At 46.7% G+C, this 19,590-nt stretch overlaps 1 protein-coding gene across 4 annotated transcripts in view; it reads right to left on the bottom strand.

Moving 5' to 3' along the window:
* Positions 1-19,590, bottom strand: part of NMU (neuromedin U) — a 76,555-nt gene that overhangs the window by 34,023 nt on the left and 22,942 nt on the right. For 2 of the 4 annotated variants that reach the window (XM_083168742.1, XM_083168759.1), the window contains exons 2-6: positions 9,796-9,854; positions 6,721-6,765; positions 6,579-6,638; positions 2,784-2,813; positions 2,638-2,688 (exon numbers count right to left, since the gene is read on the bottom strand). In XM_083168742.1, the coding sequence (XP_083024868.1) occupies positions 2,638-2,688; positions 2,784-2,813; positions 6,579-6,638; positions 6,721-6,765; positions 9,796-9,854 (245 nt within the window). The remainder of the gene's footprint in view (positions 1-2,637; positions 2,689-2,783; positions 2,814-6,578; positions 6,639-6,720; positions 6,766-9,795; positions 9,855-19,590) is intronic. The other 2 variants (XM_083168751.1, XM_083168768.1) reach the window with 1 other exon arrangement.

Below are 19,590 nucleotides of genomic sequence, written 5' to 3'. Positions count from 1 at the left end.
CGAACCTGTATCACAGAAAAAATTCCACCCAGATTGACTCTTTCGACATTTAACCTAGGGGCATTTGCTGACATGATGTACATTGAATGAAACAGCAAAGTACAGATGTAGCGCCTGTCAGCCAGCCTACAGGCTGGCGGACAGGAGCTCCATCTGAAAGTGACGCTCTAGCTTCTCACTCGCTCACACATCCCCGTCAGCAAGGCGGCTTCCCTGTCCGTCTCCACTTTCGGGAGATAGGCAGGGAGTGCGGGCAGGCTAGGGGAGCTGCTGAGGCAGTGGGGAGGGCGGTGGAGGGCTCCGACAGAACAGGGCACGCAAGCGTGTGCGCGTGTGCACCCCTCTGGCAGCTGGTATCGATAGAATCGCCAGGAGCAGCTCCATTGAGAGCTGCTCCATCTGTAAGGTTGTCCTAAAGTACCAGCAGGCACTGGTAGCTTTGTAAGAGTACTGTCTGTACTGAATTAGTGCAGATATCTTATATGCCTATGTGCTGATGGCACAGAGATACCAAAATAGTAAGGGCTCTGGGTTGGCTTGGTAAAGCTTTTATAACTACTGGATCCAGTACCTGCAAATGGAGAGATCATAGTTTTGCTTCTACTGCTAGACCTTACTGCTCAACTGATAACCTCAGATGGGTACCAATGGGGGTCACTGGTCAACCCATTGGGTGGGATGTAGTGTAGTCCGAGATTCAAAAGAAAAGAAAGAAAATGATCATAATGAGCTGATGGTTAAAGCGGATGCATCTTGAAGACACCTAGTTGGATACAGAGTGAACTTGCAAACGCCACACTTAAGGCCCCCAGGCACTATGCAATTTGGGCCAGATTTCACCAAATTCCGGCAGATTGGGCAGAGAAATCGGTCCAAATCAATAAGATAAATGTTATGTGCAGCCATTAGCAGAACATCATGGCTCCCTCTGCCTGGCCATGCGGAGGGATGCTGAGGGCCAGGCAGGGGGACAAAGGGCTGCCCATTTATTTGTATGGGTTTTTCTGTATTCTCCTGCAGCCCGGCTCCCACTGCCCGGCTCCCAGCTTCCTCTGCCCGGCTCTCTTCGTCCCCCCACCCAGCTCCTGGCTCCCTCCACCTGCAGTGCCCCTGGAGTTACATGCGATAAATCACATGCAAGGTACTGGTTTGGGTCTGTCGTCAAACAATCCATAACACTACCGATAAATGCTCAGCACTGCATATTAATCTGAAAGAGTTTGTAGGTCTTTTGGAATAAGGCGTAATACCTGTGTGACATGTAAAGTAAACTGACTGCCCACATACAGTGGATGAAACAATTTTGTACATCCAATTTTTTTTACCCTATTACAGAACAGCAAAGGGATTTTGGGAGTGTGGGTAGGTCCATGTGATGTCATGAAGTCACGCGGTAGTCGTGCAATGCTTCTCTGAGAACATATTGTACGGCAAGGATATCTTTATGGGGCCACTTGGGACCTGCTGGACGCCAAATGCGTGCCTAGGTTGCCCTTCAGCAGGCATGCCCTGCTAGACTTTTGGCCCTGCTAAAACTGTTGCAAGGATGTGTAGTTCAACAGCAGCTGGAGGGCCGAAGGTTCCTTACACCTGGCTTACAGTGTCTTGGTTAACGATCAGTCAAGGTAAAATCTGCCACCCACTTAGTGTCAGTGAAGCCAGAAGCAGTCCGTGACTGCACTGGCTACACTGTGACCGGCTGTGACTTCCTATTGGAAGTCCTACATGTCAATCATGTCAATCACAGAAACTACAGGCAATCTCATTGGGAGGTATTCCTGGAACTGCCAGTCCGGGCTGTGATAAGTAAAGAGCTGGCTTCCTGTAGGGAGCCATTCCCTGCCTTACCGTGCTGCCCTAGCTGGCTTCTATGGGCTGTATTCCGTGCAGTCCAAAGAAGTTGGGAGTTTGCACATGTGTACTCAAGCCTCTGCTTGTGCGCAATAGGGCTAACAGCTCCAAGGCTGGGGCTGTCAGCCACATTGTGCAGATGCCAGGACCAGGGACAAAGGGCTCTCCTCTTCAGTGTGGGAAGTGCCAGCCCCTGCAGTCTATGGGCCCCAGCACTCTGAGGTAGCAAAGCTAACCACTGTGCAGCCCAAAATGTTTATTTTTTTTAAATGTCTCCCATGAAGGTTCATCATTAGATTAATTTATCGGATCTAATATGCCTTTCTCCTTGCCCTAAAACACACGCTAAATAGCATCATCAGCCAGTGCTATGCACAAAATACCAGTATACTTTGTAAAACACTACTCCATCAGTCCTATACACAGGAAGAAGTACTAACACCTTAACCAGCACACATCGTGGTTGTTTCCTTATGTATTCCCAATCTAACATTTAATCAGTTTCTCACACCAGTATACCACTGACTGTTTTTCCAGATTTGAAATCACAGTTCAAGCTGTGTGTCTGAATACAGTCATAGGCATACATATAAATCCCCCATTGGCAATGATGATCCCGCAGAGCTGAAACATAAGCGGTGCAAGGCCGCATTGCACTCTGTTCCATAGATGTATGCAGAATGGTGACACTACTGATATCAATGAGTACTCTGCAATGGAGGCTTCCTAGCTGCGGGGCTAATATGAACTCTAGTTTGGTTGTCGCTCTCTCAAACTGCAACTTACCGTGATGTCTGATTTTCCTGAGTCATGACTCTTAGAATAATGAAATAAGAACTGTGCAGAAAAGAAATTAAGACGCTAGTTTACTTCACAAACAGTTCACGAGGCGGGGAAACATTCACATTACTTGTGTGGTCAGGGACACTCACCCTCTTAGAGTCGTCCTTTTCCTCGGAAGCCTGTGAGGAGAAAGCAGTTGCTGTTTAGTACAATGGTTATTTGGTTCATGTTTTATGTTGTTATAAATAAACAAATATCTAATTAGTATCTATAGACAACACCAATTTTATTCTACAGATATGTCTGGAACAGTCCATCAGAAATGTCCCCCATTATTACGAACAGTCTCGTTCCTCATCATAGTGCTCAAAAGGAACCAGATGAATTGTAAGAGAGAGGCCCAGACTGGAGAGGCAGCCGATCCTTGATGGGGGCAGGGTTGTATTGTCCCCGACTCCTTACCACGGAGATGCATTATGCTCTCTGCACTACCAGGACTCCGGAGGGATTACCCGAAAACTGAGGACATGCCGGGAGAGTAGGTAAGTATGACACAGGTGTAGGTCATAGGGTCGACAATATTTAGGTTGACATACATAAGGTCAACCACTAAGGTCAACAAGGTCGGAAGGCTGACACAGGCATTAGGTCGACATGTTGTTTTCCCATTTTTCGTGTCTATTTCGATGATGGTAGACATGGATGCCGTATCAGTGTACCGCGTCACCTTGCATGGCTCGCTGCGCTCGGCACACTATCCTGTTCTCCCTACATGCCCTAGTTTTTTCCTGAAAATTTGAAAAACTCATGTCGACCTTAGTCCTGTTGATCTATAGTGGTCAACCTAATTTCAGCCAGCCTTCATGTCGACCTAGTGATATTCGCCAAACCCAACCATTGGGCTGGGGCTGAATTCGGATCGCTGCGAGCCCCTCATTTCCCTCTGCCACCTAATTCTCCCCCTCCCCCAGAGGTATGGCAGAGCAAGGGACAGTGGTAGGGTTTTTGGCACCACCCCGCAAACTATGATGACTTTTTGTTAGAATTATTGTGCAGGACCAAGGTGGAGGCTGAACTAGCTCCACCTCATCAATACAGGTGATAGAACTCAGGCCCTCATTCAGGTTCAATTGGAATGGGGCGAATACGACCCTGTTCCGATGTTTGGTGGTGTGAGCATGCACAAGCGCGTATGTGCACACCCTGGTGGCAAACGGCCTCGTCAAGTTAAACACTCGCCGGGCTGTTTGTTGCGGGATGCGAGGGATGGGGGCAGATAGGGATTGTACATGGGAATGCCCAACATTTTACGGGCGTCCCCATAAAAATGCTTGGCGTTCCCATGGGTATGGGCCAATGCATGCTGGGGGCGAGCAACTGATGTCACAGGCCATGAGGCGTCCGCTCTGTCTTCGTCCTGCAAAGGCATGAGAAATGGTCGGCAACCATCGAATGATTTCTCCTGCAGCAGAGGCACATCCCTCATATGGTACCAAGGGGAATCGGTGGCGGGGGGGGGGGGGGTATTCAGAGGTTCGGTGTCTCAGGTGCTCGGTAAGCTGCAATGTTTGCATCGAGCAAACCCTCATTGCCCCCTCACTCTAACCCCTGACCATTGTATTATTCATATCATTGTATTATTCAGATCGATTTTATAGGCAAAACTCATGCCAGATCACGTGTGTGTGTATATCTGATACTGGCCAGTGCCTCCCCAGCCATTGACCTCACCACACCTCAATGGAATAAATCCAACTGTAGTTGCTACTATTTCTAGCAATCAGTTGTTTCCCGGCACCATTCAGGGCAAGTCCTGCCATACTGTACTTTTACATATATCCTAAATGGCAAGCTTAGTCCCCTTTCCTCAGCTGCTGGTAAAGTCCTTTAAATGCAGCTTGTCTTACTTGTAAGCAATGAAAATCCAGCTGCCACAATGTGGTCCCCATGGCCACAGGAAAAGTTATTTGAGTGAATGAAGAAACAGCACCAGGTCCGTGCAATTGCTTAATGTGTTTCTCTGCCTTAAATTACAGTCAGCAGCTTCCCCAGAAAGATCATGACCTATAACCTATTATTAACAAAGGCTTATTAGCGGCAGACTCATTTGAGTAGCCAGAGTCACAGTAGCACTACTATGACTCTGGTGCTGATTAATAAATGTATATGACGCTGACAATACTGTACATATGTCCCAATATTCATCTAGTTTATCAATAGGCTTATGTGAGTGTCGCATCGTTCTCATTAATCACATGAGGCTCACATACATAAATATACATTATGGTTTTCATCCCATTTAATTTACTGTTACAGAACAGATCATATAAATGAGTTCAGTAACTTTCTCTCCCCACAGAAGGTGCCAAGCTTGTGTTCTAGAAGTCACAGAGTTCAATGTACAATAGATCACCTTATTTTCCAATAGTGATCCATACTTGAAAAATATTTAAGAGCATAACTGTATAACATTGCACAGATTCTGATACTGCACATTGGGCCTAATACGCTGGGCTACGAATTTGGGGCCCTGCAATTATTGAAAGACCGTGCATACGCACGATACGCTGTGCCCATACGTAGGGTCTCCTTTGCAACTGGATCATGCAAAGACTAACCTTCCCTGGCCGCGTTAGGGGGTAACGCTGGCATGGAAAACACAGGCATTTCCCAGGCATTGGGAGGGAGTGACGCTGATGTCAGCAGAGGCCTCCTTCTCCCCACGGCCTTTGTAAAGCTGAGTAAGGGGGGGGAAATCATTTGTTGGTGAGTTATTCCCCCCCCCCCCCCGTTGTGCATGGCTGCGGACGCATTTGCAGGGCACAATGGCAGGGAGCTGGGCAATACTTACAGCCCAGCATGCAGGGGGTAATCATATTAATGTTGGGGGCTGATACACAATGAATAATACACAACTTTGCTTAGTGTAAGTAGCTTAAAATCGCTCTGAAAACTCCCAGAAAACGATCCACAGGCATAAACGGCTATGGAGAGTTCCGTGATTCTGGAACTTACACCCAAGTCTACCTGGAGAAGAGGGACACTGTGCTATAACACATGGTGGGTGCTAGAACATAGGGGTTTATTCTAGTTCATTCTTTCTGACAAAATCCTTCTTAGATGAACAAAACCATGTGCACTGCGGGTGGGGCAGATGTAACTTGTGCAGAGAGAATTAGATTTGGGTGGGGTTTTTCTTCAAAGTGAGATCTATATTGAAGTGTAAAATCATGCAGTCAGTATTTTCCCTGCACAGAAACAAAATAACTCACCCAAATCTAATTCTCTCTGCACATGTTACATCTGCCCCCCTGCAGTGCACATGGTTTTGTCCATCTAAGAAGGATTTTGTCAGAAAGAATGAACTAGAATAAACCCCATAGTGTGGATGCTATAATATAGGAACTGTGTTAAGCAGCTAAGTTGCTGCCAGTATCGGCAGGGGAGCATGGCCTCTGCTATCAGCATCAACCATCGCGCCCCCCCCCCCCTCCCTTCCCTTACCACCCGACTTCAAGGTTCCGAAGCACAGGCTTCTTCAATGCAGGAGGCTGGCGGCCAATTAAAATGCAGCGCTGGCTGGTGAGCCAATCAGGGCTCGTGTGCCGGCAGCCGCTCTGATTGGCTAACGATACACAAGCTCTGATTGTCTCAAAAGCCGGTACAGCATTTTAATTGGCACCCTGCATTGAAGAAGCAGGCAGCACAGCATAGGCAGTTGGGGAAGGGCGGGCTGTGGGCAAAATGAGCTGCCTGGGCCATTCCAGAGGCCGGGGCCGGGACAGCTGTACCCACAGCACCCCCCTGTTGTCGGCCCTGCGTGGGACCAGACATTACAGATTTTGGCGCAGCTGGACTTTTGCACCAAGTTAGTAAATGACCAATGTGAATCATCTGCAATGAGAAAGTTACTAAGTCTTAGTAATATTAAATACTGTGCCTACCTGATTTTTTTCCAGAATTCCCATAACCAAAAAGCAAATTTCTTCTAAACCGCTGGACACCTGCACACAAAAAGCAAATGTTGTAGACACATCTCAATTTTTACGCTGTAGGAAATGGAAAAGATAATGACTATGGACTCACCGCGGGCTGGGAATCTGACAGCACTGCAGAGCACACATCATCTATCTGTAGACAAAAGGAAATCACAAAATCAGTGTATAAATGCAACACGCTGGTTGTCAGCAGTTCGGTGCACAGCCTGGGAAATATTTACCTTTATTATATAAAAACTGAATAGATTCTCTTTATGCAGTAATATAGTACTAATACTTTAGTGGAATGGACAATATGTATGTTATGCTCACAAGCTGAAGGATGGGATGCTTTTAGAAATACAGTGTATATAATAGGAGACCCTGGGGGATACTGTACACGAATCCAGGTTATACCACATTTAATCACTGTATCAAGCAACAGTACATGGCTGGTTACTGAGTCGCTGAAGGGTTTGTATCCAGGGATGTCATTCATATTTGTGTTGAACGGTGTATAGATGGCAGCCGCATAATGGCACTCCTATGGGTAATCCAGTTTGCTACATGTCCATAAACCTGCTGTCAGGTTCCCTGGCAGCTGCCAAAATGAAACCTATTTTAGGCAGTAGAGAGACTGTGGGCAGGTTGCATTAATCTTTGCATTGTGCATGCTATGCGTAAAGCCTCTCACCGCAAGCCCAGTGTCACTTAGATACACCGAATGCTTGAATAAAAGCTATGCCAATAAGGGTACAAGGATTGGGTATTTCTTCTGCGCATGCGTCTGATGACTTGAGCTCCTAATGGGACACTTCTCAGTGCACATTGTGAAAGGAAGACCATATGCTTTTATACTCGCCTATCGGGCCCAAGCTCTGATATTTTGTACACTTGGTGTATGGTGCATGTACATGTGAAATCTGCTCGATCCTCAAAAATTTCATTTTCTGAGGTTTAACTGCAAAAATGTTTATCTGTAAAGCATCTCACCCTGTAATCAGATAAAATGGTGAAAACTGCACTAGTGGATGGTGGCCGTTACGCTTGTAAAGGAACCCCCTCTCCTCCCACCACATAACAGTATTTTGCATCATTCGGTCTGGCATAATGTGAATTTTGGCTCATTCTATGTGGCATAATATGATTTTTTTGGATCATTCTGTGTGGCATAAAGTGAATTTTGGATCATACTGTGCGGCACAATGTGACTTTTGGCTCATTTCATGTGGCATAATGTAAATTGTAACTCATTCCGTGTAAATTGTGGCATATCCATGTGGCTTAATGTGAAGTTTGGCTCATTCCATGTGGCATAATCTGAATTTATCTCAATCCATGTGGCATAATGTGTAAGGGGCAAGTATAAGCGGGTTTACTATTGGGTTGTATACTACACTCAAGGACACCCTCCTTTTCAGTGGCCACACCCCCTTTTTCAGAGCAAGTGTTAAATGTTAAGTGGCCTTAAATCAGCCTCTTTTTGTGAAAACTTTAAGCCACCTCCCTGTCTGCACCAAATAATTATCATGAATCGCAGAGGTCTTCCTTGCAAAGATAATAAATGCCGTTGCAAATTAGAGCATTCATGAGTAGCTTTACGAGAGGAGGAGGCCCGGGTGCAGCCCCCTCCATTCAGGACATTTTTCCAGCAATTCTGCCAGCTCTGCTGCCTTCATGGCGGGACACTGGAGGGGTAAGTATTAAAAAATAGGTGCAATGTTTGTGGTGTGGGCCCATGTGCACCATGCACATTGCACCCATTATAAATACGCACACAAGATCTGAGCCCGCGCTAGCGATACGCATTACTGTGCATCACCATCACTATGGGCGGTATTCAATGTGAATACTGGTGACGTGCAGCGAATCCTGTTTAGGATTCGCTGCACATTCGCCACTGCTCGCTGCGTTCCGGAGCCTCGCCGGCTCCGGTATTCAACGAGTCAGGGGCTCGCTGCCCCTGACTGGCGAATTTGAGCTCCTGTGGCGGACGCCGCAGGGAGCCTGAGGATGGTGGCAGGCAGGGAGATGGAAGTCTCCCTGCCTGCCCCAGAACGTTTGTGGGGGGGAGGTGGGCTCCCCGGGAGCCAGGCAGCATAGGCTGCCCCCCGGGGGTGCCAGCAGGGGACCGGGTACATTCATTACACCCGATCATGCATATGTAATGACGGTAGGGTTACCACCTAGGACCTTTAATTCCGGACACATGTTAATTACACAGGTTCTGTGGCAGTTTAAAATCAGGTAAAGTGGAGTCTTGAAGTCAGCCAGCCACAGAACCTGTGTAATTAATATGTGTCCGGAATTAAAGGGACTAGGTGGTAACCCTAAATGACGGGGTGAAGTGAATATATGAATATCTAATGAGCGACTCCTTTTGTTCCCCTTTTGAGAATCAGATCTGGACCAAGAGCCCACTGCTGGTTTCAGAAATTCAGGGGGACCCTGATCATCATGACATATTTTCCCCCCTGAATTTCTGGCACCAGGAGCTGGTAACTGCCGGGAGGGGGACCGTCCACACAGCGTTTTTTTTTTGGTTATTTATTTATAAATATATTTTTTTATTTTTTTTTACGCACAGAAGCCTGCACGGATCACCCATATACGCCTGGAAACTGAGGAGTATTTTCCAGGTGTATTTTTAAGATGATACCAGCCGTAAGTAAAGTAAATGAGTAAATTAGGAATCACCATTCAAATGAATAGTAATTCCTATTTGTATTCTTTTGATGGCGTATGCATTCATATTTTAAAAATAGGAATATGCGTATCCTGGAATACGAATACAAATGGCCTGTATATCGGCCATAGTAAATTCTAAATATACATCCGTATACGGACAGAAATGGCTACAAATAGGCATATTCGTATTCATTTTTGCTTAGTAAATTTCCCTGTCTATCTAATAATCCGCACCAGGTGGAGTGTGGCTATTGTAAGACAGCAGCATAACCAGCTGCTAGTAATGAAGCATCCATTATTGGCCCACATTTCTCTGCAGCTCCTGGTAGATTGTACATTAAGCTCTCATGAGCAAGAACATTTCTCTTCTGTGTCATCATCAAATGTAGTTGATTTTTTTATGGAATAATTTGATATTTTTATGTATGATTTGCCTTATACCCACTGTCTGGCGCTGCAGTTACAAATATAGGATGAAGAAGACACGTGGACTTACCCCATTCCACAACTGCAGCTCTTGCTCTGCTCTAAGCATGTTAGATGAAAATGGAGCACCTGAAAGACATGAATTTTACCATTTGATAAATACCATAAAATATACAAAATTAGAAATGAAAACATGTTGATTGGTTGATTAATATCATAGTTGCCTACCCTCCTGCATTCTGCAGGAGACTCCCTGAAATAGCAGCAATCTCCCTCTCTCCCTCATTAGTCTAACAATCTCCCTCATGTCACCTAGCCACATTACACTGTTACATTTTGGGGGAATAAGGAATGAGAAATAGATACATTTACATTGAATAATCAGCACCATTTCCCAGCACTTTACCAAGTAGATTTGGATACAAGTCATTTTAAAAGATTCCTCTAAGATGTAGCAGTACACAACCACGCTTCTAGGTGCCACGTTCACAATCTCTTTTCACAATCTCTCCATATATGGAACTAGACACGCCCTTTGGGTGGAACATGCCCCGCCCCCTCAATGGGGCACGGTGCAAAATTCTATTACCAACGATAATCTCCCTAAAGCTCGTTTTCAAAAGTAGGCAAGTATGATTAATATATGGACAGTTGTGTCTGCAATGCAGGACAAAAGCAGTCTGTTATAACAATAGCTGGGGAAGTTAGGTAGATGGATGTCACTATTACAGTGTATATTGTTGCTAACGTTAAAAGAAAATCTGCTAGAAAGAAGAGAGTAATGCTGGGTACACACCAGGACGACTAGGGCCCGATCCCCACAATCTAGATCCAATTCCGATCAATTGGATGTAGATTGTGTGCTGATTGGGCCCTTTTCTGACCTGGTGTGGCCCGATACCGATCCGATGCGCGTCCCCGCGGGTCGGTCGGTCGTTATTGAGATCCTACCTGCTGCAGGTAGGATCTCAATGACGACCATACAGCCGGGTGCGGGTCGCCATCTGATCGGACCCGCTCACGGTGCACATCGTGAGCGGGTTGTGCCCCCCCGCGTCATCGTGAGCGGGTCGGACGAGACACTGACGACCCGCTCACGATGTGCATCGTGAGCGGGTCGTCCTGGTGTGTACCCCGCATAATATGCAAGAAGTGAAGTGCTGAAGGCTTCTGGGAATAGGTTACAGACATTTATGCAAAGAGCAGTGTTATTGGTGAGATAAACCTAAAATACAGACCCTCATTATATAAGCATATTCTTACAACAATCATGCTGTAAAGTTATGGTGAAGCTTTTAGACCACATGTCTTCCACCTGTGGCCCTCCAGATGTTGTAGAACTACATGTCCCAGCATGCCCTGACAGTTTTGGCATGCTCTCATAGGAAAAAATGTGGCAATGCATGTTGGAACATGTAGTTTCACAACATCTGGGCCACAGGTTGAAGACCAATGTTTTAGACAGAGGAAGATGAATAATTCATACCATGCGGTTGTAATATATATAAAGATATATAAGGTATATAAAGATACAAAGCTATCTCTCATTGGCTTTATGCACCTGACAAATAGGCAGACTGGTGTGGCAACAAGGAGCAACAGTGGCGTAACTATTAATTATGCGCCCCCCTTCCGCAGATTTTGGCAGCACCCCGCCCCCCCCCCCCCCGTGCGGCCAGTACCTCCTGCCGAATCTGTCTGTGGGTCACAGTTCTTGCGGCTCCTGCTGCTAATGAAAAGTGACACTCAGAAAATGGCTGCCCCCATACAGCAGACCGTTTTTAAGGTTGCTAGAGGCCACCACCTCCTCTAGCATCCTCAAAAACTGTCTGCAGTATGGAGGCAGCCATTTTCTCAGTGTCACATGTTTTGTTAGCAGCAGGAGTCGGGAGAGCCGGGACCTGCAGACAGAAGCGCCGGCGGAAGGGGCAGATGGCAGTGGTTACAATAGCCCTGCAGACTTCCCGGCGCCCACACCTTCTCAGCTCCTCTCCTCCACCGCGGGTGCTGCGGGGCTATAGTTACGCCACTGAGGAGCAATGTAAGAGTTTAATAAGTCAGGGCCTAAAGTGGTCCTGGTGTGGTGCAGGAACTCACTTTCCCAGCCACCTACCCCCCTCCCCTCTCTATTAGGAAGAGCCAGTGCTAGGTCTTTCAGTACTCCCTTGTTCCCTACCTCCTGTACTTTATAAAAGGACAGTGGTCTCACAAGGAAGGGGATTGAATACAAAATAGTTCCTCTAATTCAAATTACACCACACAGCAGCACAGTCTTATTCACATTACACCTCATGTAGTGTCCATGATTAATATTACACCACATAGTAGTTCCCCTTATTCACATTGCAACAAACAGTAGTGTCCCTAATTCACATTACCTCACTCAGTAGTGCTCCTTATTTGCATTACAGTACACAGTAGTACGTCTTATGCATATTGTGCCACCTTAATAACCTTAATAGTGTTCCGTATTCACGTGGCCCACATTAGTGCCCCTTATACAAAATTTCCACATTGTATTACCCCTTACACATTATACCCACAATAGTAATGCTTCTTATACACATAAGGCCCACAGCAGTAGTGCCCCTTACACTTAATGCCCACAGTATTACCACTTATACACATGCCAACAGTAGTGCCCCTTATACACATAATGCCCACAGTATTACCGCTTATTCACATAATGCTAACAGTAGCATACACATAATGACCACTATTTCCACATACCATAATAATATAATAATAATAACTCAGTTCCACCCTGTCACCCACACACACACAAATTTAACCCCTGGATGCAATGAACATTTGACCTATGGGGTTCACGTTTTCCAGCAGATGCGGGTGCAGATTTAGATGATGAAGCTGTAGCTTGGTCATCAAATTAACAAGCATATGGTTCACTTGCTGGGGGTTTGCATACAAGTTTAAGATTCCATTTGGGCTTTTGGGTTACCCAGAAAGAAAGGAATTTTCGTTCATCAGGGGAGAATGAAAGAGTAAGCAAAAACTAGAGGTGGTGTAACTTGGGAGAAAAGCGGCCATTTTAGTAGGCTCCCCATGCCAGCTCTGGATGTAAATGTAGAAGCTAGATGCATTCAGAACTACTCCCCACCTTTTGTAGCTGGAAGGAAGATCTGCTAAGGATGCGGCTGATACCATTAGCTCTTTTAATAAAGCATGACAAAAAACTAAGCTGTCATCTAAGGAGCCATCATTTCTTCGTAGACATCTCCACATGAATGCGCTATAGCAGGTACTGTATGTTATTTAAAACATTCAACCCTTTTCTTAGGGTTAATTTCAGAGTTTGATAGGCCCGGTCATCCCGTTTACAGCAGTGGGAGAGCCCATACCTCCCAACCACAGCATCCAACGGTCAGTATAGAGGTTGGGGGACAGGTTGCATGCAGTCTCCTCTGCTGTCTGCCCTGCTATGCAGACAGCATTGGTGCCAGGGTGAAGGTGAATAGATGCGCATGTGTGCAGGGCCAATTTAACACACAGCAATGGAGGCTGATGGAAGCCCAGCAGCAGCTTCCAGAGTGCTGGGCTTACCCCCAGCATAATGTAAGAGCCTGGATTTCCCAGCGCTTAGAGATGATGTTATCTCCATGCACCGGCCATAAAGACACTGCACCCCTGTGCAGTGTGAAAGGTACCAACCTGGGAGTATCATTTGGAACTGTCAAAAATACTGGGTCGGATCCATTATTTTGGTGTAAAAGGAGCACACTGAGGATCCTCCACACATCTAGTCCTAAATCCTCACAGACAAGACCTCAGCCTTCGGTTTATAGGGTCATACAGATACAGAGACACTTATCACATATTGTACAACTCAGCAGGTGCAAATGCCAAACACATCCTCAAAAACTACAACAATGAAATGTTACTGTTGCATGAACAGCAATAGGACATTACAGTTACGGATATATATATATTTTTTTATACACAATAAATGAACAAGAGCATAAGGCAGTGGTTCCCAAACTGTGTGCCTAGGCTCCCTGGGGTGCCTCAGGACACTTGCAGGGGTGCCTTGGGTTCAGGGCCGTTTCTAGAGGCGGACAAGCCGTGCAGCAGCCCGGGGCGCCGCACGGCTTGTCCGCCTCTGTTTAACAGCCGGGGCGCCCTGCAGCCAGCGGCGTAGATAGCGTAAGGCAGCCCCCCGCTGCTGCTTTGGGGAGTGGGGGCTGCGTGGGCGCCGGCTGCGTGTGACAGACCATCTGTCACAAAAGATGAGATGCTGGGTGTGCCGCTGCCCGTGCGCTCGCTGAGCACAGGCGAGTCAGCGCGGGCGCGGCCATGACAGTCAGTCACACTGTCTGACACAGTCACAGACGGGTGGGCTGTCTAATGGGCGGGCGGACGGATGGGCTGTCCAATGGGAGGGCGGGTGGAGGCGCGGCCTGGGATGGAGTGTGAGAGAGGGGAAGCAGCAGTGTCTGCTGGTCCTTCTCCTTCAGCTTCTCACAACGTCACATGCTGGAGAGGCAGAGAGGAGCCGGGAAGCCAGTAGGGAGGCAGCGCTGAGTCCAGCAGCAGAAACAGTGTCCCACCCAGTATAAGTCAGTATAAGAAACATATTTTAAATAAGCATATGCATATGTATATATACTGTATATGTATGTACACACATATATATATATATATATATATATATATATATATAGATCTCACAGTATATATATATATATATATATATATATATATAGAGTATAAGGAAACAAACAGCGGCACTCGCAGGGAACTTTTCAAAACGTGTAATAAAGCATAAAACCAATCCAACGTTTCGGGGCTACACACACCTTGACAAAGGGGCCTCTGTAGCCCCGAAACGTTGGATTGGTTTTTATGCTTTATTACACGTTTTGAAAAGTTCCCTGCGAGTGCCGCTGTTTGTTTCCTTATACTCTATATCTAGCCTCCAGAAGGCACCGGGGCAGTTGTGAAGTTAGGAGAGTGCCGGGCCGCTACAAGAAGTATATATATATATATATATATATATATACTGTATATATATATACATATACACACACATATACACACACACACAAAGATGGAGCACTGTCATTCTTGCAGGGGCTGGCGGTAGATTCGCCAGCCCCCGCTGCACGTGCGTCCCCTTACTACGGTGCTCTCCACCGCCTGATCCCACCTCCCCGCTCCCCCCCTAACCCTTCCCGTCCCCCGCCGCCAGGAAACTGACACGTGCGTCCCAGTCAGACGGAGCGCCAGCTCGCCAGTGGGAGCGTTCTGGCAAGTCCCAGCACTGGCTGAGAGTCGCTCCATCTGTACATCTCGCAGTCTATCTGTGTGTGTATATATATATCTATATATATATATATATATATATAGATATATATATAGATATATATCTGTGTGTGGGGGTTGGGATCCCTTGGTCTACAACAAGTTGGTCGACAGTTATTAGGTTGACACCATTAGGTCAACATGGGGAAAGGTCGACTTGGGTTTAGGTCAACACAAGCATTAGGTCGACAGTCAAAAGTTCGACATGGGGTTTTTCACTGTTTTTCATGTTTTTGTCTTACAATGCCATGGGGGTGGGGGCTCAACAATTTTTTGGCAGGGGGGAGCAAAATTTATAGTTACGCCACTGCCTGCAGCTCCCCCAATGCCGCGGCCACCGCAGCCTCCTCCCCGGCATTCACACACAACAAGCAGAGAGAGGGGAGGGGAACGCATCGCGCGTGTCTCCTTCCCCCTCACTCAGTGTGTCACTGGGCTGTCAGCCTATCAGAGCTCGCGGGCTGGCAGCCACTAAGGAGCCAGCCCGCGGGGTATGAATGGCTGATGGGCGACGGCTCAGGACAGACAGGTACACACTGCACAGTGAAGGGGAATGAAAGAAGCGCGATGCGCTCCCCTCCCCAAGGAAGCAGCGCTGCAGCAGCACTCCCCAAGGAAGCAGCGGCAGAGGCGATGGCACAGGGGGAGACACAGACACAGTGAGTTTGGCACTGTGGGGGCATAGATCTTTGGCACTGTGGGGGCATATTTGGCACTGTGGGGGCATATATCTGTGGCACTGTGGGGGCATATTTGGCACTGTGGGGGCATATATCTGTGGCACTGTGGGGGCTTATGTTTGGCACTGTGGGGGCATATGTTTGGCACTGTGGGGGCATAAGTGTGGCACTGTGGGGGCATATGTGGCGCTGTGGGGGCATATGTGTGGCACTGTGGGGTATATATTTGTGGCACTGTGGGGGCATATCTGGCACTGTGGGGGCATATTTGGCACTGGTGGCATATGTGTGGCACTGTGGGGGCATAGCTGTCACTGTGGGGGCATAGCTGTCACTGTGGGGGCATATTAGTAAACGGCATCAGTTGTGCGTCAGCGGCGTGTGGGGCATAATTTGTAATGGCCATTACGGTGTGGGGTCTAATGGGCATCACGGTGTGTGACATAATGTGTAATTGTCATCACGGTGTGTGCGACATAATGTGTAATTGTCATCACGGTGTGCGGCGTAATGTGTAATTGTCATCACAGATAAATAGTGTATAATGATTTAAGTAGCCTGTCATTGTTTGGCCTTGATCTGTGAGGCGTACTAAGTCCCTGTGTGGCCTTCAGCCGGCCAACTTAAGTGCGGGAGGACAATGACAATTCCTGCGGTAACCAATGTCTGGTCATGCATGATGCAAATGTGTGATGTAAGGTAATTGTTTTCCTGCTAGACCACGCCCTTATATTAAGCCACACCCTTTTTAAAATTAAGCCACACCCCCTATTTCGGCGCACGCCTCCGGCGCGCGCAGTTTCCTCGATACCATGTTATGTAATTGGTTGGGGGAGGGGGCGCATTTTTTTTCCTTCGCCCTGGGAGCTAAATTGTCTAGAAACGGCCCTGCTTGGGTTGGTGGACCAGGATCAATTCATATTCTTTATGGTCAATGTACCAGGCAAAACCAGTGCTGGTGGCTGCCAATCATAACATATGTGGACAAACAGAAGCAAATCCTGTCACTCACCACATAACTGTGACATACAAACACAATGCACTTAATTAATTTTTTTTCCTGAATTTCTCAATAAGAAGCATTTGGCCTAGGGGTGCCATGAAAATATTTTGATGCTTTAGGGCGCCATGATTCAAAAAAAAGTTTGGGAACCCCTGGCATAAGGCAATAACCCATATGGACACAGATACAGATGCTATTCAGCTATTGTTGAACTACACATCCCAGCATGCCCTGCAACAGTTTTAGCATGGCTAATTAGCAAATCTGTAGCAAGGCATGCTGGGATGTGTAGCTGGAGGGCCGAAGGTTCCCCATCCCAGTTTTACTGTATAAGTGCAATTATGATGTAAGTACATAACAACATGTTCCTGTCATGCACAAGATCTGGAAAATCTGCCACCATATATACACAAGATCTTCACAGAGATAACTCATAGCCAGTTTTCCCCATGAAAAAGGAACATTATGGAGAAAGAGTTTTTTTAGATATACTTGAGAAGCTAAAGGGAAAAAAGAAAAAAGCAGCGCTATATCAATTCAAAAGAACAATACTGAAAATAAATTTAAAATAAATAGGAAAAAAAATTGGATGATCTTTACAAAATGTAATAAGACATATGGTAAAACATTACTATATATAAAAACCATGATAACAATCACAGCTTAATAACCTGAAATGTCCACTCATAATCAATGAGTATGCAATGAATTGGAGAGTCCGTTCCTAGTTTTACACTATATGGATAGCAAGTGAGTGTATAGTTACCGCCCCTGGATGTGCTGGCAGAAAAAAAATGTCTGCTCAATGTCCATGTGGTCGGTCCAATCCCGGAATATTAATGAATATCTACATTAAATGTAGTTGGGGACAGTATGTTGTTAAATCTGTAAGTTGCAAGCCAGAGGAATGGCCTGAGGGGCGATAACAGCTTGTATCAGTTTTCCCCTGGTGCCGATGCCTGCAAAGTCGGTATAAATGGGGAATCCTGTAGGGTCGGTCTGGACTGTGATCCAATATTCTTGTTAGGGAGTGGGTGTACTGTAACAGCGATCCCTGACGCATTACTTAGAGAAGCTGGAGTAAATATTATATGCCAAATGCCCATTATATGCCTCAGACCCGTATATAATTCAATGTACCATAAGATGTCTCCAAATGACCCTTACAAGCCAGTAGGCTCTTCCATAAGAGCCTTATATATGATCTGACTCCTCCAGATAACTCTGGTATACCATCGTACCACCAGTCTCCAACAAATGACCCTTATAAGCCAGCAGACAAAGCTTTGGAAAGAGATAAAGTGGATGGAGATAAAGGCATAAAGTACCAATCAATCAGCCACTAACTGTAATTTATCAAACACAGGACCAGATTTACTAAGCTCGCAGTGTCACAGCCTGTGTTTGAAAAATTACAGGTAGGAGCTGATTGGTTGGCGGTTTCTCACTCTCCATTTAATAACTTTTTCAAGGGTTACTACATCTCACCCACAGGCTGCAAGATGGCAGTTGACTGGCTGGTACTTAATCTATGTGCACTTTATCTCTCTCCAAGGCTTAGTACATACCCCATGACCCCATGTTCACTGACATGTTATTGTTCTTTCTTTACCATCTATTATATTTTTGTAAATTTTAAGTAAAAGGGGTACTTGTGTAGTTTCACGGCGCCGCCGCGCGCACAGTCTGTTTGAAACTTGGCAGCCTGCCAGACTCTGGGCGCGTGCCGCTCTAGCTGTTCTCAGAGCTGCGCTCGCCACGCTTCGGGCTCGGTGGCTCTCTGCGCTCGTCGCACTTTCTATTCTGAACTCCACGCCGACGTGGATAGTGGGGGTATGAAAAGGTTGTAGGACGCGTACCGCCGCCGCTCGCCACGCTTCGGGTTGGCGTGGATAGTGGAATTTACAAGGTCGACAGCTGTTGCATCGACTAGTGCCACTGTTGACAGGTTTTAATAGTGTACCCCTAGACCCAACCAAATTTAGATGCTTTAGCATCTAAATTTAGATGTACCCCTATTCCCAACTAAATTCAGAGGCTTTAGCGTCTAAGTCCAGAAACCCCGGCTTCTTATCGGCTAGCAGGTAGTCGGGTTTCAGACGCTTTAGCGCCTAAGTCCAGAAACCCCGGCTTCTTAGCGGCTAGCAGGTAGTCCGGTTTTCAGACGCTAAAGCATCTAAGTTTTAGCGTCTGCATGGGGGACACGACCCCTTCGTAGTGGCTAGCAGGTAGTTGGGTTTCAGACGCTTTATCGTCTGAATCCTGACTCCCCCTTCTTAGCGGCTTGCAGGTAGTCCGGTTTTCAGACGCTTTTGCGTCTAAATTTAGCCTCTGCATGGGGGACTCCCCCTTTGATAGCGGTGTGCCGGGGGGTGCCCGGGGTGTCCACTTTTACATGGCCCCGTTGTCAGCGGTGCGCAAGGCTGCCTATTTCACTGTGGAACTACAAGTACCACAGTGACCTGTCATCGCCTGGGCAGCACGCTGCTGCTGCTGCCCGGCCGCTACGCTGATAACGTAAGCTGACAATACGTAGCTTACAAGCTAGAGCGGCACGCGCACAGCCAGACAGAGCTAGAGCGGCATTTGCACAATTAAACAGAGCCTCTGGCAGGCTGCCAAGTTTCAAACAGACTGTGCGCGCGGCGGCGCCGTGAAACTACATAAGTACCGTAAAAGGTTGCCCAGTTTTACATTACATGTGGTTGTATTTGTCTCTATTTAGATACAGTAAATGGTGATGCATTTTTAAGAGAAGATACCAACCTATGTATAGATCATAGTTGCCTACCATCCTGCATTCTGCAGTAGACTTAGCAGCAATCTCCCTCTTTCCCTCATTAGTCTAGCAATCTCCCTCATT

Source organism: Crinia signifera, chromosome 1 (assembly GCF_055691185.1).
Source record: "Crinia signifera chromosome 1, ASM5569118v1, whole genome shotgun sequence".
Lineage (NCBI taxonomy): Eukaryota > Metazoa > Chordata > Amphibia > Anura > Myobatrachidae > Crinia > Crinia signifera.
This window is presented reverse-complemented; position numbering and strand designations above follow the sequence as displayed.